General features: G+C 61.8%; 1 protein-coding gene and 1 long non-coding RNA gene across 3 annotated transcripts; both read right to left on the reverse strand.

The window, feature by feature from the left end:
• Nucleotides 1-250: 250 nt before the first annotated feature.
• FURIN (furin, paired basic amino acid cleaving enzyme) lies at nt 251-11,308 on the reverse strand. 2 transcript variants are annotated; one of them, XM_058294717.2, is made up of 16 exons: nt 11,171-11,308; nt 7,475-7,814; nt 6,996-7,094; nt 6,774-6,869; nt 6,349-6,477; nt 6,187-6,263; nt 5,878-5,966; nt 5,294-5,466; nt 4,514-4,726; nt 4,073-4,173; nt 3,871-3,974; nt 3,665-3,782; nt 3,389-3,568; nt 2,858-2,982; nt 2,599-2,709; nt 251-2,352 (listed from the first exon to the last, which is right to left on the reverse strand). In XM_058294717.2, exons 2-16 carry the CDS (start codon nt 7,649-7,651, stop codon nt 1,751-1,753), a joined length of 2,394 nt encoding a protein of 797 aa, XP_058150700.1. In that variant the 5' UTR covers nt 7,652-7,814; nt 11,171-11,308; the 3' UTR covers nt 251-1,750. The 2 variants fall into 2 exon arrangements, with proteins under 2 accessions (XP_058150700.1, XP_058150701.1); XM_058294718.2 differs by lacking the exon at nt 11,171-11,308 and adding an exon at nt 9,823-10,212.
• Nucleotides 11,309-13,586: 2,278 nt separating this feature from the next.
• Nucleotides 13,587-22,533, reverse strand: LOC139438731 (uncharacterized). Its single transcript, XR_011648482.1, has 2 exons — nt 22,447-22,533; nt 13,587-15,508 (listed from the first exon to the last, which is right to left on the reverse strand). It is a non-coding gene; the product is annotated as an uncharacterized lncRNA (long non-coding RNA).
• Between the last annotated feature and the right edge of the window lie 530 nt (nt 22,534-23,063).

A 23,063-nucleotide genomic window follows, 5' to 3' on the forward strand; every position in this document is an offset into this window, starting at 1 on the left:
CCTCGGGACAGCGGGTATTACTCTCCACCCCGCGGGAGCCTGGCATGGGGAGGGCAGGAGCTCGGCCCCACCACCAGGGTGCGCCTGCTGCACCCCACCGGGGCCACCTCCAGCTGCCTGTCTCCTTCCACTCCGGGAGGGGGGGCCCTGGCGACTTGAGCCACCACTGGGCGCTGGGCACGCCCCCAGCCCTGACCCCGGCCCCACCCCGGATCCTGGGAGGCTGAGGAATGCTGCAGGGAGGCCAGGCCTGGTTTGCATAGTCTGCACATTTTAATCACTTTAAAACCTCTAACGTTATCTCGTGTCCATTAAATAGAACCAACAATGCTGGGCCTGTTTAAATTACAAGGAAAAAAAGAAAGGAAAAAAAAAAAACCAACCAACCAACCACTGTGCACCAACCCAGTATCTTACAAAACCAGCCGGGCTGGCCACGGGGCTGAGGCGTGGACGGGCCGGGGGGTGGGGGGCACCGCCGGGCAGGTGGCTGGGTGCCGGGAAGAGGAGGAGGGGCTCCCGGATGGGAGGGGACTGATTGTCCTAATGGAGGGGCGCAGAAGGCACGTCAGAAGAGGGACACTTGGGGGCTGTTTCGGGTCGGTGCTTTCTCCGCCGGGGCAGTGTTGGAGGGGGCCGAGTGCCACCACCCACCCCCCGGCACCGGGAGAACCGGTGACCCGAGAGCCCTTGGCACAAGCTGCCCCATTAAAACACGGCCGACAGCCGGGCCCTCCCAGCCCGCCCGTCCTCTCCTGGGGCCCACCTGCCCACTGGCCTCTGCAGGACGTGGGGCCGGCTCGCTGCAGCCCCCTACGCCTCAGGGCCTGGGCCACCGGGGGGACCAGCAGGGTGGACGGTGGGTATGGCAAGGTGGGTGCCCCAGCTGCTACCCCCCGTTAAAAAATACGACAACAAAAAAATCAGCTTCTAAAGTGAAATCATCACAGAGTGAAAATATATCCTCAAACAGCCCCTGAGATCCCCACAGGGGAAAGCAGCATCGGGTGGGAGGCGGGAGGGGCCGTCTGGGCCGCCGTCCCTCCCCGCCACCCACCCAGGGGTTCCTGGGCCGTGAGTGCCAGCAGCCCAGGCAGCCCCGGGCTCAGAAAACAGGGACCTGGCCCCGGCAGGAGGGAGGAGCCGGGACGCTCACGGGGGCCGCGGAGGCACGAGGTACAGAGGGGGCAGGGGGCTGCCCGTGCACGCCCGGGGCACCCCTGCAGGACCTCGGCCCTTCCTGTGACCGCCACTTCTGCCGAGGCTCACAGCGGAGGGGAGGAGGGGGACACGGGGCGGGGGAAGTGAAAGCCCTTGGAGAGGCGGCCTCTTCCTTCAGACACCCCCTGGGCCCGCCTCCCTCCTCCCTGCTGCCTGGATGGGACCCATTATTGCTTTAGGGGGCGGGGAGGGGGCACGGGCCGCGGCCTGGGCCGGGGGTCTCGGAAGGGAAGGGCTGCCCCCTGTGCTCGGCGGGGCGCGCCGGCCGGGCCCGGGCCTTGGAGAGCGGCCCTCCAGGTGTGGCTCTTTCCTCCGCACGGAGGCGATGCTGGGGGGCTGTCCCCCCACCGGCCCCCACCCTCAGCTGGAACCGGGGCCCCGCCTCAGCCAGCCAGGTGGGCCCGAAGGGAAGGGTGGGAAGCCTCCCAGCCGGGGTCCAACCCCAGTCCCGAGATTAAAAAAATACTTTGGTGAATTAAAAAGTGCCCGAGGAAGGGGTGGGCTGGAGGGGGCGGGCAGTGGGCGCTCGTCAAAGGGCGCTCTGGTCCTTGATGAAGGCGGTCCTCTCGCCCCGGCCCTCGTCCTCCTCCGAGTCGGAGGGGCACTCCTGCCAGGCCTCGGGGGGCAGCCCCTTGTAGGAGACGAGCCCGCGGTCCGTGGTGTACACCTTCACGCCCCGGAAGCTGAAGCCCGAGCGCAGCTGCAGGACCAGGAAGACAGCGAGGAAGACCACCACGATGACGGCGCAGCTGAGGCCGGCCACCACCTCCGGCAGGTGCGAGGGCAGCAGCTCCGTCAGCAGCCGCGGCTCCTCCTCCCCCTCCCCCTCTGGCGGCGGCGGCCGGGGCGGGGGCGGCGGCCGCGGCCGGGACTCGCGGCTGCTGTGGCTCTGCCGGACGCACGTCTGCTCCACGGGGTCCAGGGCGGCGTGGCTGGGGCAGCTGAGGCAGTCCGTGGGGGCCGGCCCGCGGCACGTGGCACAGGAGGTGTGGCAGGGGGCGCAGACGCTGGCCCGGATGATCTCCACGTCGTTCTCCGTGCTGTAGTGGGTGTTGAGGACCTGGGGGGCGAAGCCTGGTGGGCAGTGCTGGACGCAGCTCTTGTGGTGCAGAGAGAAGCCTTCCTCGCACACTGCGCAGACAGAGGGGGGTGGGCATGGGATGAGCCGGCCGCGGGAGCCCCCAGGTCCACGGCAGTCCCAGGCACAGCCCCCGCGGTCCCCTGGAGCCCCCAGCCCGGCAGGTGTGGTCAGCCCAAGGGCCCCGGGGGTCCCCAGGGCCTTTCATATTCCTCTCCCTCCCAGAGCTGGGTCCAGGCCAGGCACCCTCTGCCCACAGAGCCTCAGGCTCCCCGACCCCGACGGCACCCACTACTGACCCACGCAGGCCTGGCTGGATGTGAGGGTCTTGCAGCCGCTGCTCTCGGGGGGCACGGGCAGCCCCTCCGCGGCCGTGCCATACAGCACCAGGGTGAACTTGGTCAGTGTCCCTGTTCACGGGGTGGGGGGAGAGGCCAGGGTGAGTGGGCCCCAGCGCCCCAGGTCCCACGCGCTCCCCTGCTCATCCCCCTGCTCCTTGGGGGTCCGTACCATAGGGTTTTCAAAATTTATTTTTATTTATTTATTTTTTTTTGGTACCGTAGTTGTTGGCTTCACTGGTGTTCTCGATCTCTAGGACCCACTCGCCAGAGGGGTCCTCGTCCCAGGAGTGGGTCGTCATGAAGGCCCAGTCGTTAAACCCGTCTGCAGAGTAGTCGTGGGGCCTGCGGGGAGCAGGGTGCACACGGCTGCCTGGGGCTCGGGGGCGCCCGCTGCACGCGGCCCATGCCCCCCGCCCCAGGCAGCGCCAGCCACACTGGGCTGCAAACGCCCGCGGACTTGGCCCTATTTCCCAGTAGGCCAGATGTCCCCAACCGAGGGATTCCAGAAGCACGAAGGCGTTCCAGGGGCGGCTCCTGCGGTAGGTGGGCAGAGGCCCGGGGTTCCTGCAGTACGGGACGGCCCTATGGGACAAACCTCCCCTCCCTAAAAGCCAACAGCGCCCCGCTGGGAAGCGCTTTGGCACGCACTAGGAGGACCGTGTGACTAACTGGAGTGCGTGCGAGCGAGCGAGCGAGTGTGCACTGGCTGAGGGCGGCGGCGGCGCGGAGAGCTGGGCAGGGCAAGCACCTGGCGGCCAGCAGGGTGGAGCGGGTTCCCATGGGGCTGACCAGGTGGATGGCCAGGTCACCTCGGCGATTGTAGGACAGGGTGAGCCGCGCCTGAGCGTGCTCCAGCCGGGTGACGTGGCTGGGCTGCCCCTGGCACGCGGCCACAGTCTTCCGCACTTCCAGCCGCTTCCCGATGTCCCTGCACAGAGAGCACCCACGGCGGTCCGTCAGCCCGGAGGGACTGGCGGGCACCCACTGCAACCCTCAGGCCCCCCGGCCCGGGTCCGGCCCTCACCTGGGCTCGGTGAGGATGTCGATGACACACTTCCGCTGGGGGGTCACCGTCGTCCAGTTCTGGGCCAGGGCCACCATGGCGCCTGCGTCCAACAGCCCATAGCCATACGAGTGGCTCACTGCAGGGACCGGGCAGGTGGGGTCGGCGGGAGGCACGCAGGGACCCCGCTGCCCCTGAGCCCACCCGCCGGGCCACACCGCCCTCACCTTTCCGGCCCACCCCATTGGTGGCCCAGTCGTTAGCGTTGAGGTGCGCTGGCTTTGAGGTCCGGACCACCAGGTGCTGCATGTCCCGCCAGGTGAGGTTCTTACTGCAAAGGAGGGCAGCCGAGGGGCCGGAGGCGTGACGGGCTGCCCCGCAGAGAACACTGCTGGGGACGGGGCTGTCCCTCGGCCCCCGCCCACTTACTTGGCCTCCAGGGTGAGCGCGATGATGCCGGCTGCCAAGGGGGCCGAGGCTGAGGTGCCCGTGTGCGACTCTGTGCACTTCTGCCGTAGGTCGGTGGTCACCTACGAGGGGCAGGTGTTAGGTGGGGGGCCCGGGAGGCCCTGGCACCACGGATGGCATGGCGAGCCAGGCCAGACACCCAGGGTCCGGCAGCTGCTGAGATGCCTGGCCGTGGGCAGGCCGATCCCTGGCCCTCATTTCCCAAGGAGCATGGGGATTGATTGACCAGAGGCTGGCGATGAGGGAGAGCAATGAACACGCATCACGGGGGCTTTGTGGATGGCCCCCAGCCCCCGTCACCCAGCCGCACGGGGTGAGAGGCAGACGGGGTCCAAAAGGGGCCCCGTCCAGACCTGGTCCGCAGCCCAGTGCCCCACGGCCCTCACTCGGGGCAGGACTCACGATCTGCTTCTCGTTCTGGTTGCCGCTGCTGTAGGTCGTGGCCAGCGTGGACGAGCAGGCCTCGCTGTACCAGGGCACGTTGCCAAACTGCGTGGCGCTGCTGATGGACAGTGTGTAGATGCTGTTGGTGTAGCCGTCACAGTTGCAGCTGTCGTGTTCCCGGCCCCCGTTCCCCGAGGCCCAGACGAAGATGGAGCCTAGGCCCTCGCGGCCCTGTGGACAGAGAGGGCTGGCGTCACTTGGGAACAGGACCGGGGGGACACCTGGGGAGAAGAGGCTGCCGTAGTCCACCCTGCGGGTCCCCCGTGAGACCCCGATGGGTCAAGTTACGTAGGCAGATGGTCTCTGCGTGCCCGAAAAAACTGCCCAGGACCATCAAGATGTGGAATGGTTCTTATCTACTTTTCTTTTTCTGTCCTTTTCCCATGATGTTTCCATAAAAGTGCACCGTGTCAAGCTAAAGTTAGACGGAATAGTAAATAAAAAGGAACAGGGGTTTGTAACTAGCAGTGCTATTAGAGGGGTATGACAGTGGCTGGAAAGGAAAGTCAAGGTCACATACGCTCCTTGAAGGAAAGCTAAAACACCTAACGTGCACAGCACAGCCAAACCTCCTGTGAGATATGAACGTGGGTGATATTGCCTCTAGAAGACTGTTCTTTGAAGCTGAACACGTTAATATTACAAGATGTTACCATCAGACAAAAACAAGGAACGGAAAGATGCAAGGACAAGAGCCACGGAAGGCCAGTGCCCAGCCTGCCCCGGGGGACGCCCCACCTGGCTGACCCCCCGGTGGAAGGCCTCTTCGGCGAGGCGGGCCGGCCCGTCCACCGTCTTGCCGTCGTCCTCGGGGCCCCAGCTGGCGCTGTAGATGTGGATGTGGTTGGGGTTCAGGCCCAGCGAGCGCGCCTCCACCGCGTCCGTCACCTCACCGTCCAGCATGCGCACCCCTGGCCGCGGAGGGGTCGGGGAGAGGGGTGCTGCATGGGTCCCTCTGCCGGGGACACCCCCTGGAGCCCGCGCAGCCCCCGGGGAGGGGCAGGGGAGGGGAGAGGCTGGAGCTCTCGCCCTCACCCCCTGGCCTGCCTTTTCCAGAAGGAATGAGCCTCTGGGTTCTCAAAGGGGTGCGGGGATCGAGGTGGGCGGTGGAAAGACTCGGGGGTCTGGCGAGAACTTGGGGAGACTCCTAAGCGCCCCCTTCCCCTCCCTACAGCACTGGGGGCCCTGCTCCCGGAGCCCCTAGGAATCCTCCCCGCACGTGCCCATGGCGAGACCTACAGGAGGAAAGCACAGACATGGCCAGGTGGGAGGTGGGCAGGGAAAGACCCCCTCCTCAAAGACCCCCCCGAGGTCACACCCACCTCCAATGCGGGCGTTGTAGGCCACGCCCACGCCGCAGACGCCGTTGTTGGCCACCGCGGCCACCTCGCCAGCACACCGCGTGCCGTGCCTGCCGGGCCGAGAGCACTGCGTCAGGGGGTGCCGGGCACACCCGCCCACACCCGCCGCCCTGCACGTGTGCACCCCGACCACTCAATGCTCTGTTCTGAGCAGGGCCGCCCCGGAGCTCTGGCGGGCCTGGGTCCGGGCCCCCCTAACCCGGGCTCAGCCTGCCTCCCTGGTGGCAGTGAGGAGGAGGGGGCGGCCGCCAGGCCCCTGCCGCACCTCACCTGTTGTCGTTCATCTGTGTGTACCGGGGCTGGGGGTCGGGGTCCTGGTCATTGACGTCGAAGCTGGCCCCGGGATCCTGGAAAGGGCGTGGCCACGGTCAGGAGCGGCCGTGCCAGGCGCAGGGCAGGCCGGCCCCCAGGCAGCCCTCCCCGCCCCCTCACATAATTGCCGGCCAGGTCCGGGTGGTTCTTCTCAATGCCGTCATCTAGGATGGACACCACGATGCCACGCCCCGTGTAGCCCTGCGCCCAGGCCTCTTTCACGTTCAGGTCCCGCCGGGTGGCATCAGACTGCGCAGACAGCCCCCATCAGCCCGCACTTACGACACGCGCTCGGTGGTATGAGGATCGCCCCCGCCACCCCACCTTCCCCACCCGTCCCCGCTCCTGAGAGGCCACGGCCCGGACATATGGGCTCCTCGGGAGCACAGAGAGCTCTGCTGGGGCAGCCCCCGAGGCTTGCGGGCTGGGCGAGGGAGAGGTAGCCCCACAGGAGGGCCGAGGCGGGGCTCCCCCGCCCATTGGGGGTGCTGTGCACCCAGACCCGTGGCGGAGAAGGGGATGCGGGGGCCCAGGGAGTCACATACCAGGTACCACTGCTGGGGAAACTTGGGGTCCGTGGGCTCCAGGTCCAAGTCCCGTTTGGGCCGCCGCTTTGCCACCTGCTGTTCCAGCCAGTGTACCTGTGAGGGGATGAGGGACAGACAGTGTGGGTGGAAGGGAGAGGGGAGGGAGAGGGGAGGGAGAGGGCAGAGCTCCTGGCAGCGGAAGGGGAGGGTGGCTGCAGGGGAGGCGGGGGCCACACTCACTTGAGGCTCTCTCTGCAGCCGGCTGTGCCGCAGGCGGTGAGGTGACAGGGACCGCTTTGTCACTGCTCGATGCCAGAAGTGGTAATAGTCGCCGAAGATCTGCAACAGAGCAGGGAGACTGAGCTGGGCCTTCCATCTGTCAGTCCCCCGGGAGGCGGGGGCGGGGGTGGACACCGGCTCCAAGGGAAGGCTCCAACGGCGGGGGCGGGCGCGGAGAGGGCCGCTGCTCCCTGCCCGACACCCAGCAGGAGCTGTGCAGGCGCCCGAGGGGCGCTGGGATGGCTCGCCCTAGTGGGGTACTGGTCCTCTGAGCAGCCTGTGCTCAAAGCCCGAGGGCTGGCCCTGCCACTGCTCCCAGCCCACACCCGCAACCTCCACACACCCTAAGATCAAGCTCGGCATGGCCAGAAGAACCCCTGCCCTCGCTGGCGCCGGCCCCGGCGAGGGCCCAGGCCTAAGCAGCAGGCAAGAGCACCTACCTGGCCCAGGTTGAGGAAGCCGTGCTTGCGTGCCACGCTCTCGGCCACGGCCGGGCCTCCGGGGATCTGCACGGCCCACGTGTTGGTGAAGACCTCCTGGCCGCAGGCATCTGCCGTCAGCAGGACCAAGGCACCCGCTGCTCCGACCATCCATAGCCAACAGGGCCTCAGCTCCATGGGGGGGGCAGGTGGCCGGGACCCCGGAGCCCCCGACTCCTTGGCCTGGTCACAGGGCCTCTGCTCCCAGGTGCCTGCTCACTCCCTGTGGCTCGGGGCTGACTGGCGGGGGCATGGGGCCACGACGAGCAGGGCTGCTGGGGGAGACCGAGGGCTGCCGGCTCTGAGAGAAACAAGGGAAAATGGGGGGGGGGGGGCAGAGTCAGGCCCCTCCCCCCCAGCCACGTGCTCAAGCTGCCCTTTCCACCCACAGCTCAGTCCAGGCCCCTAACCATGGCTCTCGGAGAGAGGGCTGGGAAAAAAGTGCTGCCCAGACGAAACACATCCCCCAAGCTCAGCTAGATGGCTGGGCAGATGGACCCCGCACCCCCCACAGGCACACGCGGCGCTTCCAAGCCCTCTACGCAGGAAGGCAGAAGTGGATGAAGAGTACTGACGTTTGAGTCACTGGAAATCAGACAGTGAGTAAGTGCTCACCATTATCAAAATAAAAAGGCTGGGCATACAGCAGTAGGCACACACAACCCTATTTTGCTCTGGGAAAAAAAACTATATGTGTATGTTTATACATAAGCGCAAAACAAAGTCTGGAAGGACAGAGGCTAATAGGTTAACAATGATTCTCTGGAGATGGAAAGAGTAATTGTTATTTTCCTCTTTGTGTCACTCTACGTTCTACAAATTACCCAGGAAGATTTTATAAGGGAATAAAACGTTGGCTTTTAAATATTTCGCAAATAAGAGCTATCTACACGATGCTCTAGGGTTTGCTGGTCAGCAGAGCAGACCAGGACAGCCCCTGGGAGCCAGGCGTGGGCAGCGCTTGGCGGGACGGGGGCTTTGGGGCAAGGGAGAGGGCGTCCCTCCACCCCTCCCCAATGGCGGCCAGCAGCAAAGCGAGGGGCCCGGGCTCTTTTTGTGCCGTTTCCTGGGGAATGCTGGGGCGGCCCAAGCCCCGCCCGCCTAGGCCTGGAGGCCCCCAGCGGCCCCCTGGCCCCCTCCTCGCCCACCAGCCTTGCATAATCCGAGAGGGGCAGCCAGGGCAAACATGGGCTGTGGGGCCAGGAGTGCCGAGGTAAGGCTGAGTCAACAGTCCACGTGTTGTTTTCCTTCCCTCGGCAAACAGGCAGCAGACCTCTCGGCCTTGGGGCCACGTAACTGTCCCCACGCAGGGCCCTTGACCAGCTAGCGGTGGGCTGCTGGGGGTATCTCATCTCAGTGCCAAGCCTCTTCAGCAGAGCGCCTGCCCACAGGACCCAGGATGCCCCCCCCGCCGCTCCCACGCTCCAGCCTCACAGGAGGCCACTCTGCCGGGTGGCCAAACAGAGCCACTACCTCCAGCTTTCCCAGGCCCTGGGGGCTGGACCCAAGACGCTCACCACTCTCACCCCCTCACTTCTCCAGGGACTGCCCTCAGCTACAAGCGGCCTCCCTGACTGCACAGGAAGCGGCACTCCTCCCGATGCTAAGCCACCCTGCCCAAACCCCACCCAGCGGGCTGGGGGACACACACACAATTCCTGGAGTATTTTCAGTTTACACCAAAATAACCTGACAGCTGATGGAGGAGGCAGGCACAGGGCTGCCCCTGCTCAGCCCCAATGGGCAGGGGACACAGGCCAGGCCTGGGAGCTACACACTGTGAGCCCCAGGGCCACCGAGTTCCAGAAAGCTGGCCTGAGTCCCGGCTGGACAGACACCCAGGCCCTGGGGTGGAGGGACCCCCCACCCCTCATTCAGCAAAACAGGGCTAAGACCAGGTCTCTCCTCGCCTTCTTGCCACAACAGTTGCCTCCTGGGTCCAGGGGTATGTGGAGACCCCCTGACCAGTGCTGGGAGTCCTGCGGGAGCCCCCAAACCAAGGCTGGCCCCAGCCCCAGCTCCAGCATGCTGTGGATGGCGCCGCAGCTGTCTGGCTTTAAAGGTGATTAACCAACTATTTAATTACCTTGCAGCACCCAGAAAGAAAGCAGACTTCAGGCCAAGTGCAAATCCCCCAAGAACGAGGGACAGGCTCCCCCCGCCCAGCAACAGAGGGTAGACACGGCTCCCTCAGGGCCCCCAATCCCCCCAGCATCCTGGAGGGAGGGCTCCCCCCTCAAAGAATCTGAGCTGAGAACAACAAATGAATGAATGAGCGTCTCCCCACCCCATCCCAGGCTCTGACTCACCCTTTGGGTCCCAGCTTGTCTCAACCTGGAGGCTCACGATATTTCCAGCCTCCGAGATCCCCGCTCGAAAGGGAGTCGGGGCTCAGCTCCTCGATTCGGGTCGGGGCCACAGAGAGCTGCGCTTGCCCTTCCTGGCTGAGGTCTTAGGCAAAGCCCTTTTCCCCAGCTCCGGGAACGTGCCCAAACAGAGCCAAATGGCCTCTACCCCCAGGTCTGGCCGCTGCTTCCCTGGAGTGGGGAGTCTGGCACCGACACTGCGCGGGAGCTGCCCGAGAAACCCAACTGGACGCTTTCCAGCCAAGAGACCCAAGGCAGGTCCGGTGACAGGCATCACCAGGCTGCCCCGAAATTCTGACTTCCAGCCCCTGCTCAACCACTCTTTTGCTGGGTGACCTAAGGCACGTCACTTCCTCTCTCTGGGCCTCAGTTTCCTTGGTGGTTAAAAAAAAAAAAAAAAAAAAAATTGCTAGACCAGCGGTTTCCAAACTTCCATAGGAAATGGCCAACCCGGAGCGGCTCCAGGAGACCCGATACCCACATTCGCCCCCCACTCTGCCAGGCTGTGTCCACGGCTGCCCAGCCATCACCAGGCCACATCACCTGGGTTCCGCGCCCCGTGCCCGCGAGGCTGAAAGGCAATTCCCACACTCTCGGGGAGAGAAGGATCTGCACCCTCAGGCGCCCCGGGGTGGGGGATAATGGGAAACCCGGGACGACCCGCCCAGAGCCTGCCGTCAGACCTGTCTGCCAAGCAGGCCGCCCCCCCCCCGGTGCAGCCGGCCCGCGGCGGCAGCAGGGGCCTCGGCCAGGCCTCGGCGGGAGGCAGCCCCGGCGCCCGCCAGACCCCGCACCTGAGTCCTCTCCGCTCCCAGGTGTGCAGGCGGGGGCGCAGGCGGGGCCGTGCGGAAGCCCCTCGCCTCCCGGCCCCCGGCGGGCGCGCAGGCCTGCCCCGGGCGCCCCGGGAGGAGCGCAGGGAAGCGGGAGCACCCAGCGCCTCCGGAATGCTCTCCCAGCCCGCCCCCAGCTCGGGCCCCGCGGGCGCTTCCTGAGGTCGGAGGGCTCGCCCCCGCCCCAAGCGGAAAAGTACGCGCCGGGGCCCGGCCGGCGCGCTCAGGTGGGCTGGGGGCGCCCACCCTGCGCCCGCGGATCCAGCCTCGGGGCCGGCCCCGGAGTCGGCTCCGGGAGGCCGGGCGGGCGCCGGGGGCCTCGGGAAGCCGGCTCGAGGCTGCCCGGGCGCCTGCGTCCCCGACCCTGCCTCGCCGGGGCGCCCGGGCCGCGGCACCCTCGCTTCCCCCCCCGGGGCCGCCGCGCGCCGCCTCCCCGGGCCCCCCGCGCCCTCGCGCCTTACCCTGGGGAGCCCCGGGCGGGGGAAAGTTTTCCGGGCGGGCGGCGCGGCGGCTCGGGCGCCCCTCGGCCGAGCGCAGCGCCGGCGGCCTGGGCTCGGCGCGCTCCCCGCGCCCGGCGGCGGCGTCACGGCGCGGAGGCGGGCGGCGCGGCGGCGCGGCCTCGGCCCGGCCGGCGACCAGGGCGGGCTCGGGCTGGGCGCGGGCGGGGGCAGCGGCGGCGGCCGGGCCGCGGCGGCGCGGCTTGTTTACTCCGGTCCCTGTCAGCGCGGCGGCGGCGGCCCCGGCTCCTCCCTCCGCCGCCGCCCCTCCCCCGCGCGGCGCCACCTCCGCGCGGCCCCGGCCGCCGCCGCCGCCCCGCGCCCCCCGCGCCGCGCGCCTCTCGCCGGGGCCCGGTGGGCGGCGGGGCCGGCGATGCCCAAGCGGCCTCCGCCCCCCCCCGGGCTCGTCGCGCCGCGAGGTCCCCGGGGCGGGCGGCCGCGGGGACCCGAACTCGGAACCGCCGACACGGGCGGGGCTCGGGGAGTCCCTCGCAGCCGGGCCGCGGCGGGGCGCTGGGCGGCGGGCCCGCGCCGCTGCCCCCTTTCCCGCGCCTAGGCCCCGAGTCTGGGCAGCGCCGGCTTAAGTGCCTGGGGTCGGTCTTCCCGGCCTTCTCGCGGAGGGGTCGCGCCTTATTTGTGTGGAGAGGGTGACTAAGCGGGACAAGTGGCCCAGCTCGTTTGAATATTTTTTAACTTGACAAAGAATTTTTACACCGACCTCAGACCAGGCGCTGCGCCAGACGCTACATTATTTCTTCCTTATGTACATTATTTAATCTACATAATCCTCTCAGGCTGACATTATTAATCCCACTTTACAGATAAGAAACTGAGGAGACCGGCATTTCCCTACGTTGCCCAAAGGTTCCCCAGCTAGCAGGCCTCAGAGCCTGCACGAGACCCTGGGCTGTGGCAGGCCCCGAGTCCAAGCACCTTGTGGTACACCACGCAGCTCTGCTGAGTCCCTGGGTCCCTGCCCCAGAAATCGCCTGTGCCACTTGGCTGAGGCCACCACTGCTGGAGCTGAGGAAGAAATGCGGGGAGATGCGGCCAGGAGCATCCCCGGGCTGGGTTATTCCCAAGTTGCGGATGCCCGTCTCCTCCCGCTCCCTCCGAGGTAACCTGGCTGACCCCACAGGATCATCCCGTGGCAGAGCCTGGCCGCCCACACATAGGTATAAATGATGACGCAAACTGCCAGCCAGGCCGGGTTCTTTCCACGTGTTATCTGTCTCCTCTCGTCCTCACCACATGCCCCGTGAGGTGGATCCAAGTATGTTTTTCCTTTAGTCATCATTTTTACGTATCCCTATCTACATTTTGCAGAGGAATAAACTGCCGCCCAAAGAGGGCAAAGTGATGCCTGAGGTAACTGACGTGACGGTCAGCCAGCAGGCCTGAGTTCCGATCCCTGCCACAGTGTTTTGTCCGGTGCCACATTTCACACTCAGACAAGTTACTTCATTTCTCAGCCTCAATGTACCTCTCGAAGGTGGAGATAATATTACCTTAATGGGAAAAGGTACTTTTGGGGGGCACCCTAACAAAACACTGCAAACATGAAACTCGGGGAGGAGATGTGGGATCCTCAGAGCTGACCCAGGCATTGAGTCTGGCTGGCCTCCTCGTAGAGTCAGGGCTTATCCCCCTGCCTACCCCCCGAGGAGCGAAGACGCCGGGGGTCACCGTGGGGTAGCCCCCAGCAGGGCAGCCGCAGTTGGGAGAACAATACTTATGCAGTTGGAGGCAGGAAGTGAGTCACACGGTTCTTCCTCAGTCTGTGAGCAAGAGAAGCCCATTGAGGGGAAATAGGGACAGGGCTGGCCCCGCCTAGCCCCGGAGTCCCCCAGCGCCCTTCCCTCCTGCCCCCCACCCTAGAAAAAAGTTCTGACCAGAAAGAGAGCAAGTCTGGCCGCCTGAAATGTCCCACCCATCCTGGAAGTTGGTCCCAAGGGATCCCCCTGCCCGACTGCCCCTCTAGCCCTGCCTGGGGCCTAAAACGGACTGCTTCCAGGCGTGCTGCTCAGAGGTGTCTCCCCAAGAGAAAGGAGGCAGGGAGGACCGCCCAGGTGAGCCCCTGTCCGTGTCCCCCAAAGCATCTCCCCTTTCGTCCCTCTCTCTCGTTTTGAAGTTTCACCTAAGATTGTGTTTTACAACGGCTCTGCTAAAAAGGATTTGAAAGCCGCCTAGTCTAGCTGGGCCTTCTGGAGTGAGTGCAGCAAGATGGGACAGATGCAGCCTGGCCCAGAGTTCTCAGCAGTCCAGAGGGCAGGTATTGTTCTCCTTATCACTCCAGCTGAGTTACCTGAGGCCAGATTCAGGGCTGAAGCTGCAGCTAGAGCCCAGGTCTCCTGCCCTAGGCAGGGCCTTAGGAGTCCAAGGTCCCCTGTGATCCCAGCTTATCAGGTGTCCACAGCAGTTACTTGGAAGTGGCACAGGACAGAAGCCTGGAGATGGCAGGGGAGGGCTGATGGGTGAGGCCCAAGGGGGAAGGGGCTCCAGGAGGAAGGTCAGGCCAGCCAGGCCTCTCTTCATCCTTGGATTTGGGGCTAAACTGCGAGTCTCCCAGGAGTAACCCCGAATCCTAAACCCACTCAGTCACCCCAATTCTCAAGAGCCCCCCGTTGTCTCCTTGGGGTGCTTCGGGGTCCCCTTTCTCAAAATCTCTTTCCCACTCTCGAGCACCTCAAAGGAAGCCTTCAGCCACAGCACCCACACCTGGTTTTAATCAAAATGTCTACACAACATCCATACCTGAATGCGAGGACGTGCAACAAAACTCGACTGGCGGTTTCTCTGGCGAGTGCGGTTTGGGAGCTTTTGGTCTGCTTCCTTTTGCTTACCAGTATTTTCAGGAATGTCTACAGTAACTTACATAAAGAAAAACTTCAACCTTTCAGTCATGCAAAATTGGCTGAAGCCCACCCGTGCTTCACCAGGGGGCCGGGGAGAGCTGGGGTCCCTGCTGACCGCACTGCTCACCCCCGCTAGCTGCGGGTGCCCGCCAGGCTGCTCCCCTGTCCCCACAGGGCAGGGCCCTTCCAGTTCTGACTAAACCACTCTGGGAAAACTTCCTTTATTAAGACAGGTAAATAGGGCGTGGGGGGGGAGCGGGAAGTGACTTGGTGGTGACGTGTGCACGTGGTGATGCTGGCCAGCCCTTCTCATCTCTCTGTTGGTGGACGGGTCTGCGCTCCACCTGCGGACTTCACGCATCCCGGGCGTCCATGGCTCTCACGGTTTCCTGCTGCCAGCTCTGCGTCTTCCGCCTTACAGCCAAGGCCCAGCCGGGGCTACCCACGCTCAGGCACCTGGTGAATGCCTCGAGTCCAATCTAGTTTGACAGATATTCGTTGAGCACCTGCTCAGGGCTGGGCCCTGCAGCCGCAGAGTTGCGTCTCTAAGCCTTGTCCTCAGGAAGACAAAGTTGGAAGGAGGAGAGCAGAGATGTGCCTAGCTCTTCCCGGAGCCAAGAGCTCCGGTGTTCTTGCAGCTCCAACAGGCCTGCTGGCCTCGCTGCTCCCTCTTGATCCAGAAGAGTGAAGCGATGGGTGGTTGTGACATCTTGCTGAGTTGTGCAGTCTGGTTGTCTTCCACACGAGGGTTTCCCGCACTTGGCGCTGTTACATTTGGGGCCTGACAGTTCCTTGTGGCGTGGCCATCCTGTGCCGTTGCCGGGTGTTTAGTGGAGTCCTGACCTCGACCCACGAGTAGACATAGACACCCCCCCCCATCACGAGTCATGACAACCCAGACTGTCATCAGACATTGCCAAATGTCTTGGGGCAGAATCGTCTCTGGTTGAGAACCGCTGGTGCCGAGTGAGGAGTGGGTGGGCCGGTGGCCGCCGAGCCAGGGCGCCCGGCAGCAGGAGACTGCTGAGAGGTGTGCACCGAGGCAGCCGGCAGTGAGGGAGAAGAACCCAGGTGCCCAGCATCGCCGTACAACAGGGTGTTCACGACAACTGAGCTGAGCTTCTGCATGGCGTCTGAGGACGTGGCTTCCAGTAATGAGTATTAGTGAGACCGCCAAATCCAGGAAATAACGTCTTAGCGTTAAATAGGTATTTCAGAAGTAGTCCATTCCTTGTCAATGGCAGATAAATGAGGGGTCACTGTAGTGCTTAAAAAGAGAATGGGAGAGGAGAAAAAACAATTGGGGACCACAAGGTTGACAGAAGAGAAGGCCAAGGGAGGCTGACAGCAGTCTGTCCGGCGTTGGCCTACGGCCTGGGGACGCCTCGGAGTCTTTCCGTTGCGTGAGGCTGTATACCAACAGGTCTGGCCCGGTGTTGTTGGGGGCCTGGGAAAATAAAACAACCAATACCATGCTGTCTGCCAGGAAAGGTCAGATGATTCTGGGCGGCAGGCTCCTCCACTAGCTTTAATCCCTAAAACAAACACCGCGGGGAGAAGTCCGCTGATACGGAGGGCAGGCCCTAGACCTCGTGGGGCAGGTGCACCCGGGAGCGCGAGCACTTTACAGGTGCCCGCCAGCCCGCACTTTAAAGGCACCAGCCCCTCTTAGGCCCGGGGGGTGCGCTCGGCAGGGAGGGCTGCCCCAGATGCCCTGCAGGGAGCCCTGGGAGGGGTCTGTCGGTGACAGGCCGGACACTTCTGAGTGGCTGGACACCTCCACGGAGGCTCGGGGGAGGCCCTGAGTAAGGCAGGAGGGCAAGGAGAGGACGCGTGGGAGGGAAGTTGTGTGTGATAAGAAAAGCCTCTGTTTAATGAGGAGTTATTGCCTAACGGGTACGAGGTTCTGCTTTGGATGATGAAAATGTCCTGGAAATAGCGACGAAGGTTACACAACATTGACAATATACTAAGCCTCACGGAACTGCTCACTTCAAAATGGGTAGGATGATTTTAGGTTACTTGTATTTTAGTACCAAAACCAAACGAAACTGCAGAAGGTGGACTCTACATCAGGCCTTTCGTTCATTCACTCCTCAGAGGCTGATTGAACACATCCTGGGGCCAGGGCTTCTTCTAGGTGGATAAGAGGTGCCATCCTGACCCTCACAGAGCTCAGTGCTAGCGGGTGAGGCAGATAGTACACAGACCAATAAGCCAGTTTAGAAGAGACATTCAGGTGATCCTAAGTACGTGAGTAAGAACACACGGCTATATGATACTGCAGGGGAGGGCACTGTAGCTGGGGTGGTCAGGGGGGGCCTCTCGGAGGAGGTGATATTTGAGCTGAGGCTCAAGACGGGCAATGGCGGGAAGCCCTGGAAGGAAGTTGCCAGCAGAGGGAACTGCAAGGTCACAGGGGAGAGCGTGAGGGGAAAGGCAAGCGCGAGAGAGGTGGCGAGAGCTGGGTCAAAGGGCTCTGCAGGCTGGTCAAGGGTTTGACCTCTGTTCTCAGTGTGATGGGCAGTTTCTGGAGAATTTTGCCGATTGCGTCTTTCAAGGGCCCCCGACCGCTTGGGGATGGGAGATGGAGGGGGTCAGAATGGAGGCCTCAGTGAGCATCTCCGTGTGACCGTGGAGGACAGGCCTGGGGAAGTCGAGTCACACTCATCAACCGGCAGAGGGGACCGTGGGCTCCTGAGCAGGCCTGGGAGGCGGGGTGGGCATGAGGCCACACTCTGTCCTGGGAAGTGGGGCATTCACGGGCCGAGAGGGGGCCGGGGCCCCGGGGTTGCCGGCAGGCCCTGGGTTCTGGGCTTCTAGGTTCTTGGCTTAGGTCACGTAACGGAATTTGAGGACACGCCAGAGGGTAGGCAAGGGGCCAAGAAGTTTATTAAGAAATAAAAAGAGAAAAGTACGGGGTCCAAGACACGGGCCACGGGCCCACGGCAGGGTGAGCTGTGCGTGGGGCGGCAGGTCAGGGCGGTTTAAAGTCTGTTTGCTGCTCTGATTGGCTACCCCACCTGTCATTTCTCAGGGGGCCCGTGGTGCGGCCCCTTGAGGTTAGCCGGGGCTGTCCCTTGACCCCGAACAGGATTCTCATTTCAATCGAGAGTCTCATTCCAGGGGCTGGCGGGATCCCTGGGAGGTTTCCGGGCAGGGTCTCAGGGCCTGCTATCTGCTGGGCAGGTTGTCCGAAGGGTCTTCAGCTGTGACCCAGATCTTCCCTTCTAACCTGCCTCACGGGGACCCCAGGGCCCAGCCACTTGGGTCCTCCTGGGTTCAGTGGGCATCTTTCACAGGGACCTGGCAACGAGCCCCATTCCATGCCAGGCTAGGTCTTGTCTGGGTTCTTGGCTATGAATTTCAAGAGCAGGTCGGTGAGTTAGGCCAGTAATTCATCCAGGTAGGGAGAGAAGAACAGAAATGGGAGAAAATAACTGATCAGGGGGCCCAGGTGAAGAGGAAGGGGTGAAAAGTGATGAAGCGGGCTGATTTACATGCTACCGTTCCCCATTCTGGATTATAAATGCTCAGGCTTTACTTGTGTGTCCATCATGGCAGGGAAAACGGTGAGAGCAGGGCGCAGAGGGCAGGAACAGGGGTCCAAAGGCAAGAGAGAGCAAGTGCGTGAGTTCAGGCCTTGTGCCTGCTCTTGTTAATTATTCCACCCATTTGCTAACGGCGGGGAGGGGTCCCGGCTGTTTGCTGTTCTGATTGGTTACCCCACCCATCAATCTCCCAGGAGGACCCAATGATAAAGTCCTTGGGGAATATCCGGGCTTCTCCTGGCTTCCAGAGGAAGTCTTTGCTCTGAGTGGCAGAATCTTGGGGAGGGTCTTCCAGCAGCCATCTGGGAGGTTATTGATGTCCATGTGGACTTCTTGCCAGGTTCCAGATCCATCTATTGATTCCCTATCTTACAAGCCTGCTTCAAGGCCCTGTACTAAGCGCTTTACCCCAGTAATCTCATTTATTGCTCGTAACAACCCTGGAGGCAACGACTATCATCCCCATTTTATGGATTAGGAAACAGAGGCCTGGAGAGTTTGCTGGGAGTCACAGCTTTGATCCTGGGGAGGGGGGATGAGAAGCCTGCACCTCAATCACGCCCTTTCTGCCTCTAAAAGAGGCCTGAACTATGGCCAAGTGGGAGGCGGGGTCTCTCAGGCATCATGAGGCGGCTGATTCACGTTCAGCTTTTCCTGGGACGAGGAGGCTTGCTCACCTTTGATCTCACAGTTGCGCAAGGTGATTTTTCTATATGGTTGTGCCGCTAACCCAAGTAACACCCTCCCCTCTCCGTCCACACACTGACATTTCAGAGGAGGCAATAGAGCACGCTGGCTACCTGCCCAGCCCTGAGTTCAAATCTAGCACCAAAATCACCCGATTGCTCCAGGGCAGAACACTTACCCTCCCGCGGCCCGCCGACTGGTCGACCCCCCTGTGCTTGCCGAAATCCAGGCTTCCAAGGATGAAGACTCGGCCCTGTTGGTGGTTGTAGGCTATTTTTTTCCTGGGCAGGAAACTGCCGACCGGCCTGCCTTGCCGTCAGTGCTCAGCACAGCCCCTGGTGCCGCCTGGTTCCTGGGAGATCCACATGGTCCTGGTACCCATTTTGCGATCTGCCTGCTCCTTGGACCTGTGGCCTCTGAGGGCGGAGGGCGGAGGGCAGAGGCTAAACGTCCCAACGTGTTCACCTCATGACATGCCGGACATGAGGGCAGCCGTTAGGGCAAACGGCCGAGGCCCTGAGGCCTGCCAGGGGCCGCGGGGCCTAGAGCCCACCCCGGGCACGCAAGCGGGCAGTGCCCTCGGAGCGGCCTGGTCCCGGGTGGCCTCCTCCAGCCACGCCACTGCAGAGCCGGCCCCGTTCTCCCCTTCCAGGGCCTGAATGGATCATTTTAGAGCAAAGGAAATTTCCAGGGAGAAAAGATTGTTTCCCTGGGCGGCAACAGGTCCTACTGTGGCAGTAGGTCTCTAATTTGGACCCTGTGCAGCTCCCTTTCGGGGGGGGGTCTTCTTTCTTTTTTTTTAAAGATTAATTTTTAAAAATTTATTTCTCTCCCCCCCCCCCATTGTCTGCTCTCTGTGTCCATTTGCTGTGTGTTCTTCTGTGTCTGCTTGCATTCTTGTCAGCGGCACCGGGAATCTGTGTCTCTTTTTGGTGCGTCAGCTCTCTGTGTGTGCAGCGCCACTCCTGGGCAGACTGCACTTTTTTCGCGGTGGATGGCTCTCCTTGCGGGGCGCACTCCTTGTGTGTGGGGCTCCCCTACGCGGGGGACACCCCTAAATGGCACGGCACTTCTTGCGCACATCAGCACTGCGCATGGGCCAGCTCATCACATGGGTCAGGAGGCCCGGGGTTTGAACCCTGGACCTCCCATGTGGTAGGTGGAGGCCCTATCCATTGGGCCAAATCCAGGGTCTCACGTAGGCAGCAATCCCAGAATAGGTGGTGCAGGATTCCCAGCTCACAGCTACATAGCAAACACAGCCAAGGCATCTTGCTCCTGCCTTCTTCAGTGCGGGCCTCTACACCCAGGTACTCATTTTCAATAGAGCGGATTTATTCTATCAGTGTATCTTTTTGCAAAATACACACATTTATCTGTCTATATCTACCTCTCTTTATCAAAAGGTGGCATCTTATATATCCTTCACTTAGAGTTAGATCCTGGAGAGATTTACAAGTACATGTAAACTACAAAGCCCACAAAATTCAAAGTAACATCAGTTTAATGGGAAGGATGACGTTGTTTGGCTGGAACCAAACAGCCACTTGCAGCAGGTGGGTCTCCTTTGGGCAGGCATGCTGCGGGTGCTGCCCAGTGCTGGGGAACGAGTCAGTGTTCCCACTACTTTTCTCTATTTGCATGACTGCAGTACTTTTTGTTTGCACAGTAGGCTGTTACATCACCTGGCCTTCGCTTGGCTTCAACGCATCATTTACGCATTAAATCCGCCTCCGTTCTTTTCTTGTTAGCCAGCAGCAATTAAAAAGGACTGCTTGATACCAACACAATCATACGCACACGCATGCGAGCTCGGGCACTGAGGTCCTGTGTCAAGGCTAGATTGCGAAGTGGTCGTGCCGACAGTAATAATAAAAGTGGTCGTGCCGACAGTAATAATAATAAAAATGATCGTCATGGCTAACGTGCACTGATGCTTACTCTAAGCCAGCACCAAGCTAAGTGCTTTACGTGGTGCAGTGTCTTCTTTAATCCTGCAGACCACCCTGTAAAGCAGGGTAACCTTTTTTGTTCCATGGACCCCTAAGTCCACACTATACTGTCGCTTATTATTATGATTTTTAAGATTTATTTTATTTATTTATGTCTCCCACCCCCTGGTTCTTTGTACTTGCTGTCTTTTCATCTTCTTTGTTTCTTTAGGAGGCACCAGGAACCAAGCCCAGGACCTCCGATGTGGGCGGGAGGCACCTAATCGCTTGAGCCACGTCCATTCCCCGCTGTGTTGTGGCTCTCATTATGTTTTTCCTCATGTCTCTTGTTGCGTCACCTTGTCACATCAGCTCACCACGGCTGCCCATCGTGCCAGCTCGCTGTCCTGCGCATCCTTTTTAGGAGGCACTGGGAACCTCTGCCCCCTGCTTTGGTGTGGCTCTCATTATGGTTTTTTTCTTGTGTCTCTTCTGGCATCACCTTGTTGTGTCAGCATGCTTGTGCTTGCCCATCGCACCAGCTTACTGTCTTCTTTAGGAAGCACCAGGAACTGAACCCTGGACCTCCCATGTGGTAGGCAGGAGCCCAATCTCTTGAGCCACATTCGCTTCCCTCTCTATTATTTAATAAATATGTCACACCCGCACCAACATGCCCCCACAAGAATAATGTTTTTTTGAATTTCAATTTAAGCTCCCAGACCCCCTGTTAAGAACCCCTGCTGTAAAGGAAGTCTTATCTGGATATCCTTTTTTTTTTGGATATCCATTTCACCAAGAAGAACATCTGGTCTTAGAGGGACACATAACTTGCTCAGGTCGCTGAGCCATAAGTGGTAGAGTCAGAATTTGAACTCGTGCCTTCCTGACCCCGAAGGTCAGGGGTGGTGGCATGCCATTTGCCAAACAGCTCCCGGGCGTACCTGCTGACCCCTGGGCAGGCCCGCTGGGCTGCACAGTATACCTATGGCCCCTGGGCAGACGGTGGAAGGGGAGTGTGGGGTCACCGTCCCTGTTTGGGCCTGTACCCCGGAGAAACCATCCCTCTGAAGTCCTGGGTGAAATCCACCGAGCCTGGTGACATGACCCCAACACCTGTCTCCCAATGTCAAAGCGAATAAACACACATGCCAAAAACACCATTTGGGGGGAAGCGGATGTGGCTCAAGCAATTGGACTCCTGTCTACCATATAGGAGGTCCTGGTCCAATGCCCACGTCCTCCTGGCGTAAGCAAACTGGACTGCGAGGCAAATGCACCAAAGGAGACACAGAGGAGGGACAATGGGAGACGCAGAGAACCAGGGAGCTGAGAGGGCTCAAGTGATTTTCTCTCCCACATCGAGGTCCCGGGATGGGTTCCCGGTGCCTCCTAAAGAGAAGATGAGGAGAGAAGACAAGTAGACACAGAGGGCGCGTGGCGAATGGACACAGAGAGCAGACAGAGAGCACAGAAACACAACCGGGGCGGGGCGGGGGAATAAATTAATTTTAAAAAAATCTTAAGAAAAAAAATACCATTTAGGAAGATAATGATCTTATGTCCACAACTGTAACAATGACACGTCAGGTTCTGGCGAAGGATGGAGGGATCTTACGTTCCTGCAGGGCCCCCGGCCTGCTGCACCTGCTGGGGCACGGCCGCGCTCGAGGTGTGAGGTGGACTTGGCGTTTAGCCCGCCTCCCCTCCCGCCCTGCCCCGCGTCATCCCCCGCCGCACTGCCACCTCCTGCCGCGGCCTGCTGTTCCCCACTGGAGCAGAACTCGTCCTGGAGCCCGGGCCAGGGGCAGGGTGGCCAGTTAGGCCTGGAGCCGGAGGCCAGGCCCGCGGCTTCGTTAACAAGTCGGAGCAGGGCCCAGCTTCTTCCTGGGCGGGCAGCGGGCGGGCACGCGGCTCCCGCCGGAAGGCCAGGGCCCTGTAGTGTCCCCTGGGTAGCTGGCGGCCCCCCTCCTGGAGCCCCAGTGGGGGGTGGCCCTCGAGGAGCAGGGCACTCAGCGCTGGGCAGGCTCCTGGGGGCTGACCCGCCACCAGGCCTGGCCCTCTCCAGTGTCCCACAGTCCCACCGCTGCGGGGGCCTCGGAGGTCCCGGGAGGCCCCCACGGGCTAAGGGGGCAGGACGCCACCGTCCCACCCACCTCCCTTCCCCAGATGCAGGCTAGGGACACTGACCCATTGGCTCATCCCCCCTCACTTACCCCATCGCCCCTGTACCATGGCAGCCCTGCGCTTTCAGGGAAGGCTTTTGCTTCACAGAGCAGTGTGCTTTCAGTTTTCCTGCAGCCATACGACTGGTTGTAAAGACTAAGTGACCTTTGGTTTAGGTGATAGGTCAGAGCCGGTGATCCGCCTGGCGCTCAGGCTCCCTTCTCCGGGCTGGCCACGGTTGGCTTTGGGTCTTCCCAATCTTTTCACCAGGTCTGAGCCTCTGCAGGAATTCAGCCATTCATGCTTAGAACACTTGGTTTCCTGCTTCCCAAAAGCCTGTGCAGGCTCCGCTCCCTGCCCTCCGCGCCCTCAATTCTCCACCCGGCTCTGCTCTCCCTGCCGTCTCTCTAGCCTGCCAGCTGCACCCCTACCTCAGGGCCCTCGCAGGGGCCGTTCCCTCTGCCTGCACCTGGCTTCCAGCACACCCTGTGGCCGAACCCCCCGGGGTCCTTCAGAGCTCTGCTCAGATGTCACCTTCACTGAATGCTGTCCGTCAAAATGCAAAGCCAGCCCTCCCCGCCCCCTTCCCTGCCCCGTTTCTCCCCACAGCACTTTTCGACATTGCACGTACTCTCTTTTCTCATTGGTCTGTTTCTTGTCTGTGTCC

Source organism: Dasypus novemcinctus, chromosome 3, assembly GCF_030445035.2.
Source record: "Dasypus novemcinctus isolate mDasNov1 chromosome 3, mDasNov1.1.hap2, whole genome shotgun sequence".
Taxonomy (NCBI): Eukaryota; Metazoa; Chordata; class Mammalia; order Cingulata; family Dasypodidae; genus Dasypus; species Dasypus novemcinctus.

Coding starts and splice junctions, on each gene's coding strand:
- FURIN (XM_058294717.2), bottom strand. CDS start 7,651: ATGGAGCTGAGGCCCTGTTGGCTATGGATGGTCGGAGCAGCGGGTGCC. Junction 6,264..6,348: donor CGGACCTGGCCGGCAATTAT/GTGAGGGGGCGG, acceptor CGCCCTTTCCAG/GATCCCGGGGCCAGCTTCGA. Junction 3,783..3,870: donor CAATGGGGTGGGCCGGAAAG/GTGAGGGCGGTG, acceptor CGGTCCCTGCAG/TGAGCCACTCGTATGGCTAT.